Source organism: Hypanus sabinus, chromosome 16, assembly GCF_030144855.1.
Source record: "Hypanus sabinus isolate sHypSab1 chromosome 16, sHypSab1.hap1, whole genome shotgun sequence".
Taxonomy (NCBI): Eukaryota; Metazoa; Chordata; class Chondrichthyes; order Myliobatiformes; family Dasyatidae; genus Hypanus; species Hypanus sabinus.
The window spans coordinates 72,640,222-72,664,720 of NC_082721.1; the positions used below are offsets into that span (position 1 = coordinate 72,640,222).

A 24,499-nucleotide genomic window follows, 5' to 3' on the forward strand; every position below is an offset into this window, starting at 1 on the left:
TGTGATGAAGTCATCCTGCTGGATGGCATGGAGGACAATGGTTTTCACTGGACCATAGTGTATGTGACAATAAACAACCGATCCACCAACTCTGTCCTTGTACACAGCCACCCCAGAGCCAGTATGTGAAGGAGCGAGGTGACACAGTGCCAGCACGCACAGACTAGCGCAACACACACAAAGCGTCGGAGGAACTCAGCAAGTCAGGCAGCATCAATGGAGGGGAGTAAATAGTCAACTCTTTAGTGCACTCCATAGATGCTGCCTGGCTTGCTAAGTTCGCCCAGCGTTTTGTGTGTGTTCCTCTGGATTTCCAGCATCTGCAAAATCTCTGGGGTTTATCACATAGACTGGAGTTGATAAAAATGTAACCTAATTCCTCCCTCCTTCCCCTAATCTTTCAATTATTAATGTTGTGAGAAAACAGCAGCGTCTGGATGATGGTAATGCTTTGCATGAGTGATCTTGCTGCTGACAGGTGCTCACTTTCACCTTTGAAGTTTTAAGATGAGTCTATGGTTCACAGGGAGTTGGGTGATGATTATCTGCTAGGAGTTGTGGAACGCCAGAGGTCATGCTGAGCTTAACGATGAGACAATGTTTGACATCGATCTCTGTCATTGATGACAATGATCTCTGCCTTCCCGACCACTGCAGGAGGACTGAAGAATGGTGGGTGGACAGGGTGGGGCAGAATTGCATGAGTTGTCTTTAAACTTAATGATTGATCTCTCCCTTTCTGAAGTACCCATGGCTGTGAGCGTGGACTTCAGCGGTAGAATCCTAAATGGGAATATTCGATGATTCCCATTGGAGCTACAGGCATAGAGTCTCCAGATCTGCACCATCTTGAAGCAAATTTCTACAGGTGTACCGTGGAGAGTATTCTAACTGGCTGCCGCGCCGCCTGGTATGGAGGGCCTATTGCATAGATCGGAAAAAGCTGCAGGAAGTTGGAAATTCAGCCAGCTCCATCATAGGCACTAACCTCCCCAGCATCCAGGACACCTTCAAGAGGCGATGGCTCAGGAAGGTGACATCCATCATTAAAAACCCCCATCACCCAGGATATACCCTCTGCTCATTGCTACCATCAAGAAGGAGGTGCAGGTGCCAGAAGACACACACTCAATGTTTTCAGAAACAGATCCTTCCCTCTGCCATCAGATTTCTGAATAGACAGTGAACCCATGAATGCTATCTCACTAATTTTTTGCTCTTTCTTTTACATTATTTACATAATGTAATTTTAATATATATTTCTTAGTGTAATTTATAGCTTGTAATATTGCATCATCCTGCTGCTGCAAAACAACAAATTTCACGCCATTTGCTGGTGATATTAGACCTGAATCCAAGCTGTTTTGTGAGGAGGTGAGGAAGGCTGCTTGGTCAGATTTCTGGCAATAATTACTTGTGTAAATAGGGGTAAATCTTTGGGAAGGGGCACTATAGCAAAGAGTGGAACAACAAACAATCTGCTGAAGTGTCTGTTGGAGGCTGCAGGCAAGGAATTGTTACTATTTTAGGTTGAAACCTTGCATCAGGAGCGAAGTAATATGTTAGGTTACTCCAGAGAGGTGACGATGAGAATGGAGTGGGTGGTGAGGATGTTGTTCTGTCAGTCAGCTTACAAGAGGGAAGGGGGAGACAAGGTGAGGGGTAGGAGGGGTAAGTACATCCGAGACATTAAATGACACTGCCCATTACATCGTGGACACACCTCTCCGCACTATTGGTAGTATCCATAGGAGGCGCTGTCTCGGGAAGTTAACATCCATCATCAAAGACCCCTACCATCAGGGCCATATCATCTTCTCCCAGCTGCCACTGGCCATGAGGTACAGAAGCCGTAACTTGCTCACCACCAGGTTCAAGGGCAGGAACTACCCTTCAACCACCCCACCCGAACCAATCTGCAAAACTCTAATCACGAGAACTGAGCAACACTTTGATCACTTACACTAAAATAGACATTTCCTTTGTTCTGATTGAGTCCTTTCTCGTAAAAATTGTGAATACTTCATGCTTAATGTATGTTTTTCTTGTGAATATCGTTTATCTAATGCTGTGTGCCGGTGACACTGCTGTAAGTAAATTTTTCATTGCACCTGTGTGTACATGTACCTGTGATGATGATGGCAAACTCAACTTTCCCTTTGGATCTTCCAAGACACTGGGTCAGGTCATGAGGTTTATCAGTGCAGGGTAGAGAATAGGTTGTGGGATGCGATTCAGTCTGTGGAATGTTGATCAATGTACATGTGGGGCTGGGCTGGGGAACGGACAGCTGAGATAATGGAAGGGGAAGTGGTTCGGTCTGGAAATTCCAGAGCTTCAACCCCTGGCAATTGAAGACACAACTGCTAATAGTGGAGCTTCTAAAGTGGGGTTTGGATCAGTGGTCGTGTCGACGTCTGTTGTCCATTCCAGACAGCCGCAGCATGAGGAGGCAGCTAAACTGGTGGGCCGGGAGTTACTTATGGACCAGGCTAGGAAAGGACAGCTGGTTGAATCAACAAATTATCTCTGTTATTTGAGGTTTATTTATTTACTTGAATTTGAATGTCACAGGTTTTTTTGAGGAGGATTGAACCCCTTAAACAGAGCAATAGGCCAGAACTTTGGCTACTGGGCCTGTAGAAGAGATGGAATTTGGAGAAACACAGATATCTTGGTTGGCCAAGGGATACAAGAGATGGCAGAAGAAACCTGAGGCCAAGGATGGACTCTGAAGCAAGGAGGACAGTTTCAAAACCATGTCTTTGCTTTTGGGACACAGAGTAGTGCAATGGACTCAACAGTACTGAACAAAATGTACTGTACTTGGGATGAGTGGGCAAGAGGCAGACATTAAATTTCTAGATCACTTAAGTTGGGGGGATGCGTGGGTTGTCACCCAGGAATGCACTGGAATAGTCAAATCCCGAGCCATAGATAGCCCGTGAGTCAGGCCACAACACCAAGGTGCATGAAGGTAGTTCCAATGAAACTGTTTGGAAGCTCATCTCACAACAAGAAGTTGTGAAGAGGTCAACTCAGTCTCAGAGAGCCAGCAGAGGGGAGAAGCTGAGGTGATGTAAGTTGTGAAAGGCTTTTGTGTTCCAGATATTTGGTTTGAGGAAATGCTTGCCCGTCCAACACAGGTGAGTGTCAGGAAGCTGGGTGGTATAATTTTGGAAAGGGTGATGACAGAGTAATGTCAAAGTGTGCACATGGAGTCGAGTAGTGCGGTCTCCAATGACTTTCTCAAACGGTGAGGTGTAGGAGGGGAGGAAGATAGACCTTACTAGTAATGCCGTGGCTACAGGAGAGTAGCTGTTGCAGGTAATTCTTTAACAATAACTGGAAAGATGATCAGAGCAGAACACACCTTCCCAGGCTGTAGCTGGAAGCCATTGATCTGAAGAACACCCATAGTTATATCAGATTGCATCACAGCAATTCAAATGTGCAGGGACGTAAGAAGCTGCAGAGAGCAATGGACTCAGCCTTCTATGGGCACCTCCGTCCCCACCACCGGTAGTATCTACAGGAGGCATCGCCTCAAGAAGGTAACATCTGCCGTCAAAGATCCCCACCATCGGGCCATGCCATCTCATCAGCCACCATCGGGCACAAGATACTGAAACCTTAAGTCTTACACCGCCAGGTTCAAGAATAGCTTCACCATTTTGTTTTTTGAACTTATCTGCAAAATCCTAATCACTGGAGGGGAATAAGCAATCAATATTGTGGGTTGAGACCCTGCATCAGCATCCTTTATAAGTCCCGAAGGGTCAATTAATTATTCCCCGCCTAACTTGCTGAGCCCTCCAGCATTTTGTGTGTGCTGCTCAAGATTTTCAGCGTCTGTAGAATCTCTGGTGTTTAACCCTAATCAGTACCTCAGTAGAGTAACGCAATGTCCACTTTGACCACTTTGCACTACATAGAACAGTACAGGCCAGTACACACATTTCAGCCCACGATGTTGTGCTAACCTATTCCACGATCACTCTAACCCTTCCCAATCACTCAGCCCATTGCTCCCCATTTTTCTTACATCTCTATGCTCAACTGAGAATCTCTTCTACGTCCCTAATATATCAACCTTTACCACAGTGTGTTCCAGGAACCCAAAAGCTCTGTGCAAAAAACCCACCTCTGACATCTCCCCTTTACTTTCCTGCACTCACCATAAGCAGATATCCGCTGTTATTGCTATCCTGGGAAAAAGGTACTGGCTGTCCACTCCATCTGTACCTCAGTCTTATACTGGAGAGGCCTCACCTTGAGTACTGTGAACAGTTTTGGGCCCCTCATCTTAGAAAAGATGTGCTGGCATTGGAGAGTGTCCAGAGGAAGTTCACAAGGATGATTCCAGTAATGAAAGGGTTATCATACGAGGAATGTTTGATTGCTCTGGGATTCAGAAGGATGAGGGGGGATCTCATTGAAACCTTTCAAATGTTGAAATATCTAGACAGAGAAGATGTTTCCCATGGTGGGAGAGTCTAGGACAAGAGGGCACAACCTCAGGGTAGAGGGGTGCCTTTTCAAAACAGAGATGCGGAGAAATTTCTTCAGCTAAATGTGTTGAATTTGTGGAATTTGTTGCCACATGCAGCTGTGGAGGCCAGGTCTTTGGATGTATGTAAGGCAGAGATTGCTAGGTTCTTGATTGGACATGGCATCAAAGGTTACGGGGAGAAGTCCGGGAACAGGGGCTGAGGAGGAGATTAAAAAAGATCAGCTATGATTGAATGGCAGAACAGACTCGATGGGCCAGATGGCCTAATTCTGCTCCTATGTCTTATGGTCTTATACTGTAACATAATAAACTAATTGTACTCTTTCATATAAAAATTGTTTATAGCTTAATGTTTTTAATGTGAATGCTGCTTATCTGATGCTATGTGCCTGTGATGCTACCGCAAGAGCATGTACCTGTGCAAATGACAATGAACTCAACTTTCGACTTCCTTCTATGGTGCATTATCTAACGAACACAGAACAGTCCATTTCTGCCTGGTTACGTCCCTGACTGTTCAGTGATCAGGAGTTCAGGCTGGTATTTTCCTGGGTAGTCCATTGACAGGCAGGCTGGTGCAAATGGTTCCAAAGCTTTAAATGATAGGAAAGGCTCACATTTGTACAGAGCCTTTCACAGGGGTACATAGCCCTCCACAAACATTGAGGTACCTGTGAAGTGTAATAACTGTTGTAATTTGTATACGGTAAAATCCCATAGACAACAAGTAGGTAATCGATTTACTCCTTAATATTGTTAATTTCAGGGTAACTGCCCTGCTCTTGTTTATGACTCTGCCACGGCATCTGCGAGTGTAGACAGAAACTCATTTTAACACATTCAACAGACAGCACCTGCAAATGCCTTCTGTATCAGGCGAGAATTTTCTACTCTGGTCTCTGTGTCGGACGTGACCTCAGACTTACTGAAATTGCAGCCTTCTGGTTCAGTGTAAGAGGGACCTGGGGGCTCTCCCTGGATGCTCAGCCAAAGTCCACCCCTCAGCTGATGTCACTCGAACATCTAACTGGGGCTGAATGTGGAATGTGTTGGTGGCAAGTTTACTGCATCAAGTGACCATACATTGCTCTGCCAATATATCTCATTGGTAAATCTGAGTCGCTCCCCTCCTCTAGGTCAATCCTTACATTGTGAGTAAGGCATGACTGAGCAACAGGAGGGTTCACTGCCTCTGGTCTTCAGACAGAACCATCCTCCCAGTAGAGTTTCTCTGTTTGTACATTTCACTCAACGGAAACCCCGGGCTCCTGGACCAGCTTCACTCGCCTCCATGCTGGACAGGCCCCGTGGATGTGGACTCACCTTCGGGGTCCCTGTGGATAATATTCTGTGTGTTGTTGCTTTTTATTGTTTGCACGATTTGTTCTTTTTTCACACATTGGATGTTTGACGGTCTTTATAGCGTGGGTATTTTTAATAGATTCTATTGTGCTTGTTTTGTGGCTGCCTGCAAGGAGACAAATCTCCAGTCTGTGTACAGTATACGTACTTTGACGATAAATGTACTTGAATTTTGAGCAACACTTGCAAATCTCTTGTCACACCCCTTCAGGAGTAGGTCCTTCTACGTTCATCTGAGGAACTCTCCAGTCATGGATAGCTCGAACTGCTGCCTTCACCCCATCGCCCTGGGGCTGGCTCACTGTACCAGCACCTGACAGGCAACCAGCAGATTATTCACATATTTTAAACCCCACTGCAGGTCCTGGTGTTTCTCCGGTTACCGGAGGGTATAGAAAAATCCCGGGCAGACAGCTCCTTTCTTGGTGGTAGTCTCCAAGCCCTACTCCTTCAGCAAACACACTCCTCACCCCGCTGAACCTTCACCTCTGTGTGATTTGAATGACGTCATTCTGGCACAGGTAGCCCTTTGAGTTCCTGCTTATCTCCCTCCTGCAGCAGTCTCCACCCGCCTCTCCACTATTGCAACCCGCCATCATCTTTTATCCATCAATCACTTCAGGCTCCCATCTTAAAGGTTCAAAGGTTCATTTATTATCAAAGTACACAACTCTGAAATTCTTCTTCCCCAGATAGCCATGAAACCAAGACAGAAAAGAACGGTAGCACGACAATCACCCCCCAAATCCATCCTCCCCGCACAAAAAAATAAACGAAAATGGAACGACCCTCAAAGCACTCCCCCCACACACAAAACATGAGAAAGAATATAATAAACTATAAGACAGAAAGAAAGTCAATAGTGCAATTCCATATCCAAAACACAGAAAGCCTAGGTAACATTCTCTCCCCTCAAACTCTCCTTTTCAGTACTCTGCACTCTCAGACCTCACTTAGGGTCTGATCCGAAAACATCAGCAGTTCCTTTACCACACGCCACCCTCCCCAAGCTTCTCCACCCACTGAGTTGCTCCAGCAGATCGGCTGTTGCACGCCCTTCAGAAAAGTGTGTGGAGGGAAGGGGTGAGAACCTCAGTAAAAGGGGTTAGTCACTCAACACCATATCTTGGCGTTTGGAGGCAGAAAAATGTACCAAAGGTACTGAAACCTCCATGCTGTGCAACAGCCAGGACAACCAATATGCGCATAGCAAGATCCCACAAGCAGCAAGGTGCCGTTAACCAAGCGGTCAGTTTAATAAACGGAGGGACAGATACCAGCCCTGTGGTAATGTGCGCAGTGTTGATGCACGGCTCTGCTCCAGTACCTGGTTCAGTGCGGCCTGGACTGATTCCACTCAGCATTTCCTGTTCTTTCTCATAGTCGCCGCGACAGAGCAGTTGCCCCTCTTTCAGCACAAACTCGTCGCCCCGCCGTAGGGGCCGCTCACACGCACAGCAAAGGAAGCAGTCCACGTGGTAGACGCTGCCCAGCGCCCGCAGGATGAGCTCAGAGCGGCCGATCGCCCTGCCGCAGCCGCTGCATTTGGTGACGAAGAGTCTGAAAGACACGGTCAGGGAGAGCGGGTCAGAATCAGCAGCCTGGACATGGACAATGGGGGTGTAGGTGGGGGGAGTGATAACGGGAGAGGAGCTATGGTTCTGGAAAGAACACCGCCAGGCTGCAGGCACTGGGAAGGTTGCAACCTTGGATCCTTGGCGCTGCAATAAAACAACAGTCAGGTTATTAATGGTACTCTATACAGTCCACCAATGGGAAACCACCCTGTGTTCAACAAACAGCAGTGGGATTACATGTGCTTCGAGGACACTGGCCATTCAGCCCATCTGGCTAATGACAACCTTTAGGCTTCAAACGAGACTTCGCCCGCACAGTTCCACGCTGCCCTTTCTGTATAACTGTGACCTACGAAGTGATGGTGTGAACCTCGCTGAGAGTATTGCCACAAGCCAAAGGCTGATCGGCCTCTACAAGTTACTAAGCAGTGAATCATTCTCATCGCTTCAGCTTCACCATTGCATTGCCCCCTTGACCAACTCATTCTTTCCGCATCATCAAACCTCAGGAGGCTTTCTGACTCCCAAGCCTTTTCCTGGCTTCAGAGGCCCTTGATGCTGCCCTCACCCACATTTCCTCCATTTCCCGAACATCCATTCTCACCCCATCTTCCCACTGCCTTAACAGTGATAGAGCTCCTCTAGTCGTTACCTCCTATCCCACGAGCATCTGCGTCCAACACATCATTCTCCACAACTTCTGCCAGCTCCAAAGAGATCCTACTACCAAACGTATCTTTATCTCCCTTCCCCTTCTATTTTCCACAGGGATTGCTCCCTCCGTTATTCCTTTGTCTATTCATCCCTCCCCACTAACCTCCCTCCCTTGCAAGTGGCCGAAGTGCTACACCTGCCCATTCACCTCCTCCCTAACCTTCTTTCAGTCCTTCCAACTGAGGCAACAGTTCACCTGTGAAACTGTTGGAGTTGTCTATTTTGTCCAGTGTTCCTGATACACCCTCCTCCACCTTGCTGAGGCGCGTCATAAATTGGGGGACCACTTCATTGAACACCTCCACTTCTTATGCCAAATGCAGAACTTCCTGGTGGCCAAACATTTTAATTCCAATTCCTATTTCCGTTCCAACATATTGGCCCATGCCCTCCTCTTGTGCCAAGAAGAAGCCACCCTCAGGGTGGAGGAACAGCATTTCATATTCCATCTAGATTGCTTCCAACCTGATGGTTTGAATATTGATTTCTCCTTCCAGTAAGAAAATCTTTCCCACTTCTTCTTTTTCCCACTCTGGCCTCTTACCTCTTCTCACCTGCCTAACATCCCCATGGGTCCTCTCCTCCCCTTTCTCCTATAAGATTCCTTCTTTTCCAGTCCTTTACCTTTCTTACCCACCTAACTTCACCTATCACCTTTTTGCTATCTTCCTTTCCCTACACCTTTTTATTCTGGCATCTTCCCCCTTCATTTCCAGTTCTGAAGAAGGGTCTTGGCTCAAAATTTCAACTGTTCATTCATTTCCATTGATGCTGCCTGGCCTGCTGAGTTCCTCCAGCATTTTGTGCGTGTTGCTCTGGATTTCCAGCATCCACAGTATTTCCCATGTGGAGAAGTTCTTGTATTCTAAGTCACTTCATAAAGCCAATAGCTTTGTTTTATATTTTGGTTACCTCTCTCTCGAAAACATCATGTGAAGACACCAGTTTCCATATGTACAGGAAGATCCGCTTTTGGCGGATGGAGTGGAAGTGCTCCCCCAATTTATGATGGGCCTCAGCACCATCTCACCACCAGCCCTTGCCCATCCACTGCCCACAGCTTGTTAGAAACAGCACTGGATGAGGAACATTACATCAGATGAAGAAACTGGGAATGGTACTCACTAGCAATTGACACCATCCCTCTCCATGACAAGTGACTGGAACTGAACCAGACTCTTCACACTTTAATGACATTCTTGGACCTTGTAAGGGTTTAATATCACAGATCCTTACCACTGACCAGGACTGCTGAGCCCCACACCTGTAACATTACATGACATGGAATGCTTCAGATTACGAATATATTGTCATGCCTTTCTTATGTTCACTCTGATCTTTCCCTTACTCTCCTCTCATCTCTTTCATTTCAGCCTATTTACTTAAGGTTGCTTGAATCATTTCCCCTTCTTCTAACCTGTGTTTGGCCTACATTGGGCCCCTAATTTTAACACCATCCTGTTTGTAAAGGTCTCCTTGCTTTCACATTCTGTATTTCCATAACCTCATCCAGCTCTATAAACCTTCAGTACCTCTCTGCTCTCCCAACTTCAGCCTCTTGAAATTTTCTGAATCCAGTTGCTCCATAGTTGGCAGTTGTGACCTCAGTTGCTAAGGCCTGTAATTCAGCCGCAGACCATTCACCTCTCTGACCCAGTTTATTAGCGTATAACTCAAAGGGTCCATACCAACTAGGATGTCCCAGCCAAGCCAGAACCCCTTGCCAGTGGTTGGTCTATAATCTTCTAAAGTTTTCCTGTCTATATACCTGTCCATTTGTCTTTTAAAAATTGTTATTGAACCTGCCTCAACCACTTTCCCTGACAGCTTAATTTGGATAGGTACCGCGCTTTCTGTAAAAGTAGAGGAGGCCATAGATATACATATCAGAATGGGAATGGGACGGAATTAAAATGTGTGGCCACACTCACCCCATCCTCACCTACCATCCCACCAGACTTCGGGACCAACATATAATTCTCCGTAACTTCCACCACCTCCAATGGGATCCCACCACCAAGCACATCTTTCCCTACCCCCCACTTTCTGCTTTCCGCAGGGATCCCTCCCTATGCAACTCCCTTGTCCATTCATACCCCCCATCCGTTCCCACTGATTTCCCTCCAAGCACTTATCCTTGTAAGTGGAACAAGTGCTACACCAGCCTCCCTGACACCGTTCAGGGCCCCAGACAGTCCTTCCAGGTGAGGCGACACTTCACCTGTGAGTCGGCTGGTGTGATATACTGCGTCCGGTGCTCCCAGTGTGGCCTTCTATATATTGGTAAGACCCGATGCAGACTGGGAGACCGTTTCACTGAACACCTACGCTCTGACTGCCAGAGAAAGCAGGATCTCCCAGTGGCCACACATTTTAATTCCACGTCTCATTCCCATTCTGACTATGTCCATCCATGGCTTCCTCTACTGTCAAGATGAAGCCACACTCAGGTTGGAGGAACAACACCTTATATACCGGCTGGGTAGCCTCCAACCTGATAGCATGAACATTGACTTCTCTAACTTCTGTTAATGCCCCTCCTCCCCTTCTTACCCCATCCCTTATTTATTTATCTATTTATTTATTTATCTATCTATCTATCTATCTATCTATCTATTATTCCCCCCCTTTTCTTCCCTCTCTTTTTTCTCTCTCTGCCCCTCTCACAATCACTCCTTGCCTGTTCTCCATCTCCCTCTGGTGCTCCCCTCCCCCTTTCTTTCTCCCTAGGCCTCCTGTCCCATGATCCTTTCCCTTCTCCAGCTCTGTATCCCTTTTGCCAATCACCTTTCCAGCTCTTGGCTTCATACCACTCCCTCCTGTCTCTTCCTATCATTTTGGATCTCCCCCTCCTACTTTCAAATCTCTTCCTATCTTTTCTTTCAGTTAGTCCTGACGAAGGGTCTCTGCCCAAAACGTCGACTGTGCATCTTCCTATAGATGCTGCCTGGCCTGCTGCATTCCACCAGCATTTTGTGTGTGTTTCAGGCATTCTTCAAAATCTTTTCTGCACTTAACAACATCCTTTGGGTCACCAAATATCAACAAAATACAGTACTGCAAGTGTGCATTCAACAAATTCTTGCACAACTGCAACACCATGGCTCAGCTTCTACACTAATGCTCTGATTTATGAAGGCCAGTGGGTCAAAAGTCAGGGAGAGCTGGCTAATTAGATACATAATTGACTTGATAGTAGAAAGCAAAGGGGAATAGTAGAAGAGTATTTCTCAGACTGGAGGCCTATGACTAGTGGTGTGCTGGGCTCACTGGTGTTTGCCATCTATGTAAATCATTAATTTGGATAAGAGTGTACAAGGCATGTAGATAGTTGTAGGTAGAATCACAGGGAGACAGGATAGTGACTTTGATCTATGTTCCTAAGGGGTTTGAGGTGTGCATCATGGCAGACAGAAACAAATGAGGTGGAATGTAGGTCAACAGGAACCCAAGAGTGGCATATGCCAAGAGGATGGTAGGAATAGGTGCAAAGGAATTTAATTTACTTAGGAGGGAGGAACGCTGTTGAGAGGCTGACCAGGTGGTCATGGCATCAGGAATAAAATCACCTGGCACTCATAATGGTTGTGTGTATAGAATTCAGCTGCGGATGACTGCAGGTCCTCTTTTGGAGCTGTTCTGAGCCCCAGCAGGACCAACACTCATCTGTCAGGGAAGCCCTCAGATCAGCCTTTAAGGAGCGATGAAAATGCTCGCGTAGGCCGTTGGACTGCGGGTGATATGCCACAGTGAGATGTAGCCCACTGCCAAAGTTCTGAGGTACTGCAGCCCAGAGGTCTGATAAGAACTGGGGACCCCAGTCAGAGGAAATAACAGATGGGGTGCCAAACCGAGCAACCCAGGTGCTGATGAATGCCCGAGCCACATTTGTGGCCATCGTTGATGCTAGAGATGCTACCTCTGGCCACCTGGTGGTACTGTTTACCGTGGTAAGGAGGTGCTTTAAACCACGGGGGGGGGGGTGGGGGGGGATAAAGAATAACAAGGTCCATATTGACATGGTCAGACTGTTGCTCAGGGACCTCAAAAGGTGCCTGGACATGATGGTTAATTTTTATCCGCTGGCACTCCACACAGGTTGGACTCTGATCACGCACATCCTCTCTAAGGGCATGCCACACCAACTTTAGTGCAACCGGTTTCCGTGAGACCTTCCAGACATGTATGGAATCAAAATCCATCCACGTCCAGTTTGCGGGCACTATGGGGCCAGGGCGACCAGTTGAGACATCGCACGGGAGAGAAAGCCCAGCATCTTTGAACTTAATGGCAGCCAACCACAGGCTTTTAGCTGCTGTTCAGTCAGCTTGGACCTCTGGGTCAGCTGCCATGCCGGCATAGTCAACCCCTGTGCATATGAGGCAAACAGCCACAGCATTATGTTTATCAGTTGTGAACTCTGACAGGTGGTGTTGTTGCAGTGCAGACCAAGGGTCTGATACTCTGGGCATCATGTGTACGAGGGGTATGGGATCAACGAACGCTGCAAAACGGTGACACTCTAGAAGTGAATGAAAATGGCGGACAGCCAGATAGAGACCGAGAAACTCAGGGTCAAATGTACTGTACTTCCTTTCGGGGGGGGAGGAGATGCCGGCTGAAGTAAACGAGCGACTGCCACACGCCTCCGACCAGCTGTTTGTGCAGAGTGCCCACAGCACAGTCTGAGGCGCCATTAGTAAAGGGTATGGGTATGCCAGTAGTGTCGTGTTGGAAAGAGTTTGTCTGGTATCATCAAATGCCCTGGTCATGTCCGCTGACCAGTCAAGCAAGTGATTGGGGCATTGCCTTTAAGCGCATTATACGGGGGAACATAATTTCAGCAGCTCACGGAATGAAGCGGTGATAGAAATTCACCATACCTAAAAACTCCTGTAGTTTTTTAGTAGTGCAGGGCAGTGGAAAATCTATAATAGCAGCTGATTTTGATGGGAGGGGCTTCTCACCTTCGGTGGAGAAGCAACGGCTGAGAAAGTTAATGGTTGACAACTGAAACTGGTATTTAGCCAAGTTAATAATCAACCCATGTTGATTTAAGCACTCAAAACGTGTGCAGAGATGAGATATATGTTCGGATTTGGACACTCTGTGGGGAAGTATGTCATTCAGGTAAACAAAAAGAAAAGCTAAGTCCTTTAATACAGGGTCTATCAGCCATTGGAAAATCTGTGCTGCATTTTTCAACTCATATCGCATGCGTAGAAACTCAGAGGGCAAAGCAGGTTATCACAGCCAGTTTGGGAATGTTCTCTGAGCATACAGGCACCTAATGGTGGCCTCTAACTAGAATAACTTTGGAAAAATATAACTTTCTGGCTAAATGTGCTGAAAAGTCTGGACGTTAGGGACCGGGTAACAATCGAGGGTGGTGGCCTTTTTCGGCACTGGTAATCACCACATGGGCGGTATTCACCATTGGACTTAAGGACCACATGGCAGGACAAAGCCATTTGACTGGCGTGAAATGCCAAATCATTCCATGTTGGCAAATACAGCCTCTGTGGTTGCCAGCTTTTTGGGGTCCAGTTTATGCGCACGGGCAAGGACTGGGGGGGTGCAGTTGTGGGTATGTGGTGCTCGACCCCATGTTTTGTGACTCCAGTGGAGAATATGGGCTTGGTAAGGTTTGGGAACTGGCCCAGCAGTCGAGTAAACTCACATGCGGTGGTGCACGTGCTTGACAGAGTCGTCGTGGGGAATTTACTGGGGGAGCAGGATAACGACCCAAAATCCTTGACATCCACAAGCTGGCAGTTCATAAGATCAACTAACAGTCTTTGGGCACACAGGATATCTGCACCGAGCAGAGGTCTAGCCACCTTAGCCAGGATGAAGTCCCATGTGTACCATTGCCCACTGAAGCAGAGTTTCACCCGTTGTAGCCCATAAGGGTAGATCCTGCTGTCCTTGGCAGCTTCCAGTGAGGTTTCATTGCTCTTTGCTTTCTTATCAATAGGCAATGCTGACGGTGCACTCACGTGAGCACCCGTGTCACACGGGAAGCGTCGCCCTAAAAGGGTGTCCGTAATGAACAGAAGACAACACTGGCAACTGGAACCCATGGTGTTCACAGACCTCTGAAGTCCTGATGTGCTAATACTATCAAAGCTGCAAGGCAGTCAGCACTTCCTAGTGCTCGTACCAAAGTGAGTGTGGCAAAAACACATGCCCGGCATAATCTCTTTCACAGTCTCGGGCATCCTTAATTTGGGGACTGGGATTATTGAAAGGAAGAGGAATGATGCACCACTGCCTGCGTGAGTGTAGACAAACAGCTGTTTTATCAAGCTCCTTATAGTCCTCCACAGGCGCATTAGCGAGGGCTATGTGAACTTGATCAGGCATTTGCTGCATGAAGAGTTCTTTAAAAATAAAACAAGAAGGCTGAATTCCCGGATGGGTATTCTAGCAGACTCATCACCCTCACAGTGGTGGAATTACTGAGCGATGCAACCACACAGAAACATTTGGTGCTGTTGGCGGAGATTTCTCACAGCACAAACTGGGCCTTGGCTTGTACAAACCAAGCAACAGCATTCTGCTCTCAGATCTCCGGCAGTTTCCAAGTGGCTGTGTTCAGTATGTTCAATAACTCTGAAATCGTTGTGGAGCATCAAGGTCACCATTGTATTGTAGCTTTTCACAAGAAAAAAAACTGGTGGAGGCATTTTATGTTTAAGAAAAACCATAGAAACTCATGTATTGTACCCAAACACTGAACACAAAGCGCAGTAAAAAAACTTTATGTAATTCCACTATCACGTGACCTCTCAAAGTGAACTCTAACTCAATGTCAATGGCTGTGAATTCTCTATATCTCCACCAAATACATTAGCCGTGACACACTCACATATGACGTGATGGCTTAATGATAGATGCCATTCATGTACTTCTTACATATTGCCCTTAATGAATTATGTAAACAAGTGAAGAATGCTTAATGAAACAATATACTTATAATATTACTCAAATGTTACTGACATACTGACTACACTACACCATCACCAGCAGACTTCTGAATGGTCGAAAAAACTGTGAACACTACCTCACTATTACTCGTTCACACTGTTTATTCATTGTTTGTGACTTACAGTAATTATTTTTGTCTTGCTGCCACAAAACATTTCACAGTATATGCCAGTGATAATAAACCTGATTTTGAATCATTTAGGATATATCATTGAGGCACAGAACCATTATATTACAACAGTGATCAGGTAACAATGATGAGAATGCAGCCACTGGTCACTACATAACTGATTTGGAAACATGAAAATAACCCACACCCCCATACAGATAGAACTTAAATTTAATTAACTGAGTTGGTCTGCAAAGAAGAGCCTGTACCAGTAATGGTGCCTGTGCAATGACTGAATAATATAAAGACCTACCTGAGCTGGAGAAGGAGACATGCTATCTGCTTGCTAAGTGACTCAAGACCATGGTGTTGAAGTTGATTTTTAACTGCGATCTGAAATGACTGAGGAGGCCACATGATTCAAGTTTAAAGGGAGAATTGCTTTCATGCCACATAATTAAAGAAATCCTTGTTCCTTGTTAGCTTAAAACAGATTTCATGTGTAACAACTGTCACCACAAGATTTATTCAAGTTTGTCTCAAGGTGGCACCGATGCATAGCGACTCTTTGCATGCAGCTCGGATGTGAATAATCAAATATTCCAGCTTAGGACTAGTACAGCTATAAACCACAGACAGATCTATATGTATGTCAGTAAACGACCGCATGTTAATATTTGTAAAAAAATTATCGATACTCAAATCTAGGCTTTATCAGCAGATCCTGGACAGCAGACTTCTGTCGCAAGTGCAGATTCCCTTTAAGAAAATGTAAGTGCTGAAGCCAAGTGGGTCTGCAGGTATGATTCAAGCACTAAGGTTTTGGGCCCCCGACTAACTTGCTGATGAAAGTACAAAGTCTACAAATAAAATGGAAGACCTCAGAGCAAGATTCCAGTACCAGAGGGACATCACACACAGCTTTGTTTCACGGAAATATTTTGGATGGAGTGCCGCAGCCAATGGCTCCAACACTCTGCAAAAACATGGCAGCTCAGTCTTTTAATGGTAGAGGAGGTGGAGTATGCTTTGTGATAAATCCATCGTGGTGCACAGACATGGTAATTCTGCCAGTCCTGCGCACCCGACCTGGAATATCTCGTGGTTGTGTCATCCATTTTATCTGCTGCGGGAGTTTTCTGCCATTATCTGGTCATGGTGAACACTCCACCTCAAGCCAATGTCAGGCAGGCACTGGAGGAGCTGAGCACCATGACCCACAGCCACAAAATACAAAGACATAAAGTGTAAAAGAGAGGTGAGAGCGGTTATTGAACTCTGGAGTGGTAATGGGGTCAACAAAATGGTAGATGAACTGAATGAGTATTTTGCATCAGTCTTCACGGTGGAAGACACGAGCAGTACAGTGGAATTACCAGGTGTCAGGGATTGTGAAGTGTGTGAAGTTACCATTTCTACGGAGAAGACTCTTGGGAAACTGAAAGGTCTGAAGGTACTTTGTGGATAAGTCACCTGAACCAGAAGCTGTACACCCAGGGTTCTGAAAGAGGTGGCTGAAGAGATTGTTGAGGCATTAGTAATGATCTTTCAAGAATCACTAGACTCTGGGCTGTTCCAGAAGACTGGAAAATTGCAATGTCACTCCACTCCTCAAGAAGGGAGTGAGGCAGAAGAGAGGAAACTATAGGCCAGCTGGTCTGAATTCAACGGTTGGGAAGATGTTGGAGTCGATTATTTAGAATGAGGTCTCTGGGTACTTGGAGGCACATTAAAAAAAAGGTCATAGTCCACATGGTTTCCTCACAGGAAAATCTTCTCTGACTAATCTGTTGGAATTCTTTGAAGAAATAACAAGCAGGATAGACAAAGGAGAATCGGTTGATGTTGGGTACTTGAATATTCAGATGGTCTTTGAAAAGGTGCCACACATGAGGCTGCTTAACAAGCTATGAGCCCATGGAAAAGCCACAGGAAAGATACTAGCTTGGATAAAGCAGTGGCTGATTGGCAGGAGGCAAAGAGTGGGAATAAAGGGAGCCTTTTCTGACTGGCTGCAGGTGACTAGTGGTGTTCCACAGGGATCTCTGTTGGGACTGATTCTTTTTATGTTATATGTCATGGATGATGAAATTGATGGCTTTGTTGCAAAGTTTGCAGATGATATGAAGATAGGTGGAGAGCTAGGTAGCTTTGATGAAGAAGAGAGGCTACAAAAGGACAGACAGATTAGGAGAATGGGCAAAAAACTGGCAGATGGAATACTGTGTCGGAAAGTGGATGGTCATGCACTTTGGTAGAAGAATTGAAAGGGTTGACCATTTTCTAAATGAGGAGAAAATACAAAAAATGAGGTGCAAAGGGACTTGGGAGTCCTTGTGCAGAATTCCTTAAAGGCTAATTTGCGTCTGTGGTGCGGAAGGCAAATTCGATGTTAGAATTAATTTCGAGGGGACTAGAATATAAAGGCAAGGATATAATGTTGAAACTTTATAAAACACTGGTGAGGCCTCACTTGGAGTATTGTGAGCAGTTTTGGGCCCCTTATCTTAGAAAGGATGTGCTGAAACTGGAGAGGGTTCAAAGGAGATTGATGGAAGTGATTCCAGGATTGAGTAGTTTGTCATAAGAAGAGCGTTTGATGGCTCTGGGCCTGTATTTACTAGAATTCAGAAGAATGAGGGGTGATCTCATTGAAACCTATTGAATGGTGAAAGGCCTTGATAGAGTGGATATGGAAAGGATGTTTTCTATGCTGGGAGAGCCTAAGACCAAAGGACACAGCCTCGGAATAGAGGGGTGTCCTTTTAAAACAGAGATGAGGAGGAGTTTCTTTAGCCAGAGAGTGGTGAATCTGTGAAATTCTTTGTCATGGCCAGCTCAGGAGGTCGTCTTTCTGTGTACTTAAGGCAGAGGTGGATAGATTCTTGATTGGTCAGAGCGTGAAGGGATAAGGGGAGAAGCCAGGAGATTGGGGCTGAGAGGAAAATTGGATCAGCCATAATGAAATGGCAGAGCAGACTCGATGGTCTAGATGGCCTAATTCTGTTCCAGCACCTTATGGTTTTAAAACAACGCACCTTGACGCCTTCCCTTTCATTGTGAGAGATTTCAAACAGGTCAGTTTGAAAAAGTTTCTGAACAACTACCACCAACAAATGACCTGTGGAACTAGAGGAGTCAAACATACTTGACCATTGTTAAACCACCATGAAGTATGCTTACCGTACCACCCCATGTTCACACTTTGGAAAGTCCAACCACCTGGCTGTTCTACTCCTGGCATATTGGCAGAGGCTATCAGTGGTGAGGACCAAGAAGGCATTGTCAAGGGCACTGGAGGAGCACTTACAGAAGTGCATTGAGTTGGTGGACTGGACAATATTCAGGGACTCAACTTCGAATCTGAATGATACACCACAGTTGTCACTGACTTCATCAAGATGTGTGTGGATGAATGCGTGCCTTTGAGAAGATTCCACACATATCTAAACCAAAAGCTGTGGATTAACCAGGAGATTCATAGTCTGCTGAGGGCTGGATCTGCGGTTTTCAAGACCAGTAATCTAGAAATATACAAATAGTCCAGGTATGACCTACAGAAAGCTATTTTAAGCTGAAAAAACAATTCTGATTGAGTTGGAGATGGAATCCGATACACAACAGCTCTGGCAGAGTTTGCAGGCCATTACCTAATATCATCTTCACTCCCTGGTGAGTTCAACTCCTTTTATTCACATTTTGAAAAGGAGAACAAAGCTACACCTGTGCGAATCCCTGGAGCATCTATCTTAGAGGCCGATGTCAGAACACCTTTCAAGACAGTGAACCCTCAAAAGGTGTCAGAGTCTGCTGGTGTACTGGGTAGGGCACTGAATACCTACTGGCAGGAGTATGCAAGTACATTATCAATTTCCCATTGCTACAGTTGGAAGTTCCCACCTGCTTCAACATCCACCAATCATACCAGAGCCCAAGGAGAGCAGGGGGAGCTGTCTCAATGACTATTGCCCAATTGGATTCACATCGGCTGTGATTATCTGTTTTGAGAGGTTGGTCATGGCCAGAATCAACTCTTGCCCAAGCAAGAACCTGGACCCACTGCTATGTGCCTATGGCCACAATAGGTCTACAGCAGATGCAATCTCACTGGGTCTTCACTTGGCCTTGGATCACCTGGACAATAGCAATACCTATGCCAAGCTACTGTTTATTGATTACAGCTCAGCATTGATGTCAATCATACCTTCAATACTATCAACAAGTTCCAAATCTTCGGCCTCTGAAAGCCCCTCTGCACCTGGATCCTTGATTTCCTCACCGGGAAACAACAATAACATCTCTTCCTCACTGACAATCAACACCGCATTTCAAGAATGCATGCTTAACCCTTAACCCACTGCTCTGTTCTCTCTACACCCTCAACTGTGTGGCTAAGCACAGCTCAAATGGTGATGAGGAGACATACAGGAGCGAGACAGATCAGCTGGTTGAGTGGTGTCGTAACAACAGTCAGTAAGACCAGGGAATTGATTGAGGACCTCTAGAAGGGGAAGCTGGAGGAACACACACTGGTCCTCATCAAGGGAGCAGCAGTGGAAAGGAGCAGTTTCAAGTTCAGGATTGTCAACATCTCTGAAGATCTATCCTGGCCGAACATATTGATGCAATTACAAAGGAGGCATGACAGCAGCTATATTTCATTCTGAGTTTGACGAGATTTGGGAATGCCACCAAATACTTCAGCCATTTTCTACAGATGTACCACGCTGAGCATTTGAACTGGTTGCATCACCGTCTGATACAGAGGGGCCACTGCACAGGAATGGAAAAAGCTACAGACAGTCGTAAACTCAGCTAGCTCCATCATGAGCACGAGCCTCCCCAGCATTGAGGACACCTTCAAAAAGGCAATGCCTCATGGTGGGGGGTTCTTACCAGGACATACCTTCTTCTCGTTGCTACCATCAAGCAGGAGGTACAGGAGCCTGAAGAAACACACTCAATGTTTCCTCAGCAGTTTCTTCTCCCCCACCATCAGGTTTCCGAATGGACAATGAACCCATGAACGCCACCTCACTCTTTCTTTACCACTCTATTTTTGCACTACTTATTTGATTAATTATATATATTTTATTGCAATTTGTAGTTTTTAAAATATTATGTATTGCACCGTACTGCTACTGCAAAACAACTTTTACAACATAGACCAGTGATATTAAAGCTGATTCTGATTATTTTCCTGGAAGCATTCACAAAAACATTAAAGCAGAATGAATATTGGTTTAAAGGCCGTGCTCCTCATTTATGCACCCGTCAGAATTAACTGTGCGATGGCCGCCACAGAATACAGGGAATCATTAACAAAGATCAACTAACGTGCCAGCTAGCAGGCCTGAGGCAGCCTGAACCAGGTGACAATGTCCTGCAAGCTGAGCTGAGGGGGATTGCCTTGGGCATGAGTTATGGAGGACCCAAGCTGCTGTACTCTTTGCTCCCAGGAGCCAACAGCCAATTCATTGCAGCTCATCCTTGGTCCTGAACACAATATCCTGCTGCCTCACTTCTCATTTCCTGTGTACGAGGTTGTCCCCATGGATTCGGGGGGGTGATGGCAGAAGCTGCTGCTTTATTGCATTTTTAATGCAGCAACATGACAAGATTAGAAGCAAAACATGGTTTTCCTTTATTAGAATCTCTAATTCAATAGCTGAAAAGAAAAGTGGAAATGTCATTGCATATTATCATGCAAATCAGCAGTACGGAGTTGAAGGTTTAATAATATCTTTCAGCAGCGATGACATTTGAAGGATTAGGATCAATATTGTTGTTATTACTGGTTATTAATTGCTCCGTGGGTTTAACCTCTTCAGCTGCCCTACATCAGATTAATTCCAGTAAGTTATAAAGTTTGTCTTCCTCAGGACAGGTGAACATTGGCTGTTTATTTCCCTTCATAGATGCTGCCCGACCTGCTAAGTTCTTCCAGCAGTTTGCGTGCATAGTCCGTGAAGGAGGCTGCTGCATTACTGAGGGAGCGTCATGTGATCCTTTGGTCCAAGAACAACTTTACTTCTGAGATGAACGATGAGGTTGTTGAGGGCTCCTCAGGTTCTGCCACGGGTGAAGGAGCAGGTTGGAGCAGGTACCTGTTGGAGTGATGGGCATTTCAGGTGATGATACATTCCTTTTCCATTTACACAGCCGTGATTGCATCAGCTGGTAACCGGATCCCAGTGCCAAACCAAATACTCCACCTCCACTTTGATGGTCTTGGGTCAGAGGTTTCCAGAGGTTCTTGAAATCATTGAGACTGCTGCATTTCTCTGTGAATCCATAAATCTTTCTTTCTCATAACATAATCCCATGACAGAACTGGGAATCAGTCAGAATGTGATGCCTGGAATTTGAACCGTGTGGCCTGCCCCACAGAGGGTAGCTGGGCTGTGACATGGGGTGTCGGCCTGGGACAGGACGTTAATGTTGCCACACTGACTCTTCCAAGGGATTAGGAAAGATTTGTGGGTGTTATTCCTCTAGTGCTTTGAGTTGGTGGTCCAGGTCTCAGAACTGTCCACACGTTGCTGTGGTGTTTGTGCCCTACTGGGCCAATACTGCACTATCAATATTCTGAAAACAGGCCCCTTGGCCCATCCTCCCAGACTCCACTCAGTCAACAGGAGTTATCTGCCACTCATCACCTGCAGCCTATTTGAACCCATTTCTCAGCCACAGCCCTTGTTCACCCATTGAGCCAGCCAGCCTCAACCAGATTCTTCTAGCCTTCAGTTACCTTGTCATGCTAAGTATCTGTCCTCTCTGGTTTTCTGGCCCCTTGTGACTATATCATTTTGCAATTATTATTAAAGTTGTTGCTCACCGATAAATCATCTTTGCTGCTTTGTGTTTGGGTCAAGCCTTTCAATACCCATGGGATGAATGAACCAGCGATTGACCCAGTAGAGTTTGCTTGCCTAAAGGAAGACGCCCATTGACATGAGCGCACAATCCAGAAACAGCAGGAAGTCATTGACTATCTGCTCGTCACTCTCAACAAGCTCTCTGTCAGTACAGCAACCCTGTGCCAGCTAACCTCCTTCTTTGGAGCCCTGGATTCCAGTGCCCAAAACCAGCCCAATGCTGCAACCTCCTGTCCCAGGGCATCTTACCCACTTCAAGCTCCAGCCAAGATTGCCTTTGTCATTTCTCATTTGACTGGGCGAGCTCTGATCTGGTTTGCCGCTCACTGGGACAATAAACCGTTTCAACGAAAAAGGAGGAATGCGTCGCTGAGATGTGCCGGGGTTTTGACCATCTGGGTAGTGGAGGGAGGCAGCGGTGGGATACATTGCCTGTGTCAATGCTCACATTTGGTGGATAACGCCGCAGAATTCAGGGCCCTGGCTGGAATGTCATCATGGGCCCTGGTGGCCCATTGTCATCACGGCCTCTCAGAGAGTTTGAAAGACGAGCTGTTTACCCAAAAAATGCTCACTGATCTCAAAAGCCTCATCCCTCTGGCCGTTTGAACTGACAAGCATTTCATGGAATGACCCTCCAGACAATCAGCCACAACCTCAGTACCATTCCCGGAAACATTTCAGGCTGTAGGACCCTCATCAGCAATGCCTCCAGAACTTACCCGGAGCCACCGATCACTCACGCATTTCCCACTGTGTCTGGGAAGGTGCCACCAGGTAGAGGTGAGGGGCCTTCTGTCTGGTAAGCTCCCTCTGGCCCCTTGTTCCAGCACACTCTCTCTGTCCCGGTCCGTATCCTAGCAGCTGTACATGCACAGCTGGCTCTGCCAGAATCCGGTGAAGCAGCAGCCAACTTTCTGTACTATATGTGTGAGGCTCAGTCTCACTACTGAGCCTATCTCTCACCACTCTGCATCATGGCCATTGAAGGATGTCCCTAGGGTCTCGGATGGCCAGAGCGCGCAGCCTGGTCACCCATTTCTCAGCTGAGTTGGGGTCCCACCCGCCTGAAACTTCAGCTGACCGCACCCCATAAAAATCCATGGAACAGTGACCATGACAGTGGTGGACCGGTTCTCCAAGGTGGTCTACTTCACTGCCCTCCCTGAACTTCTGTCTGCCTCTGAGATGGTGGATGTAGTTCTCCAACATGTTCCCTAAAGAGATCTCTGCATTCCTGTATTTTGGTACAGAGGGGGCTGCTGCAATGGGACCCACCCTCTACGGAGGGGGTGCTGCATTGTTGACATGCAGGAGTTGTGGCAGAATGCATTTTCTGCTGCACTGAGGAACAGCAGCACTTCTCACGGCCCAGTGATGAGGAAGAGTTGCACTGCTACCGCACAGACTTACTGTGGCACCACCCCATGGAGATCCCAATACCCAACATCATCAGCCCGTGGTCACGAGCCAATGCCTGGATGCTTGGAGTACCAGCCCTTCTCCCCAAGACCCTTCCTCAACCAGTCTTCCAAGAATCATTGATCTGATCTATCTAGCATTTTCTTTTTATCAGCCGTAAATCAGCTTCCCTCCAGTTCTGAGCACAGGCCTCTGATCAAACCATGCTCACTGGCTCTCACACTACCGGGACATCCCTTACACTTGTTTCATTGTTAGAAACATAGAAAACGTATAGCACAATACAGGCTCTTCGGCCCGCAATGCTGTTCCGAATATGTACTTACTTTCAAAATTACCTTGGGTTAATTGACCTTCAGTTTTTCTAAGCTCCATGTACCTATCCAGACCCCATTGTATCCGCCTCCCCACTCTCTGCACAAAAAACCCGACATCTCCTTTGTACCTACTTCCAAGCACCTTAAAACTGCGTCCTCTTGTGCTAGCCATTTCAGCCCTGGGAAAAAGCCCCTGATTATCCATACAGTCAATGCCTCTCATCACCTTACACACCTAAACCTAGTTGCATGAATTCCTCAGTTAATAACAATTATGAATGATATACAGTAGTGCCGTGTTCTAAATTGTTCTGTATTTAATTTAAATACATAATTAGTTACTGATTAAAATGTAATTTGTCTTTTATATCCTTTTTTAACTACTTCCTTGAAGTTTCAGCTAATTGGGACAGCTACTTAATTGGGCCAAAATGTACTGGCCCGGACGTGTCCTAATTAACTGGAATCCACTGTATAGGAATTCGTAAAGCTAGTTTGCCTGTTTGGTCAAGATTAATAATGTGTATTTAGGTATCCAGGATAGAATTTGGAAGTTTCTGGATGGTATCACATCATGCTGAGGTCTTGTTTGCAGCCGCAGAAGTGTCATTTTGTGC

The 24,499-nt window shown here is 46.2% G+C and overlaps 1 protein-coding gene across 10 annotated transcripts in view; it reads right to left on the minus strand.

Annotated features, from left to right (window-relative positions):
- The window catches only part of lmx1al (LIM homeobox transcription factor 1, alpha-like), a 114,418-nt gene that overhangs the window by 12,359 nt on the left and 77,560 nt on the right, over nt 1–24,499 (minus strand). For 9 of the 10 annotated variants that reach the window (XM_059992113.1, XM_059992118.1, XM_059992111.1 and 6 more), the window contains one exon: nt 7,203–7,435. In XM_059992113.1, coding sequence (XP_059848096.1) covers nt 7,203–7,435 — 233 coding nt within the window. Of the gene's footprint in view, nt 1–7,202; nt 7,436–15,578; nt 24,319–24,499 lie in introns of those variants that run through there. The other variant, XM_059992119.1, reaches the window with a different exon arrangement.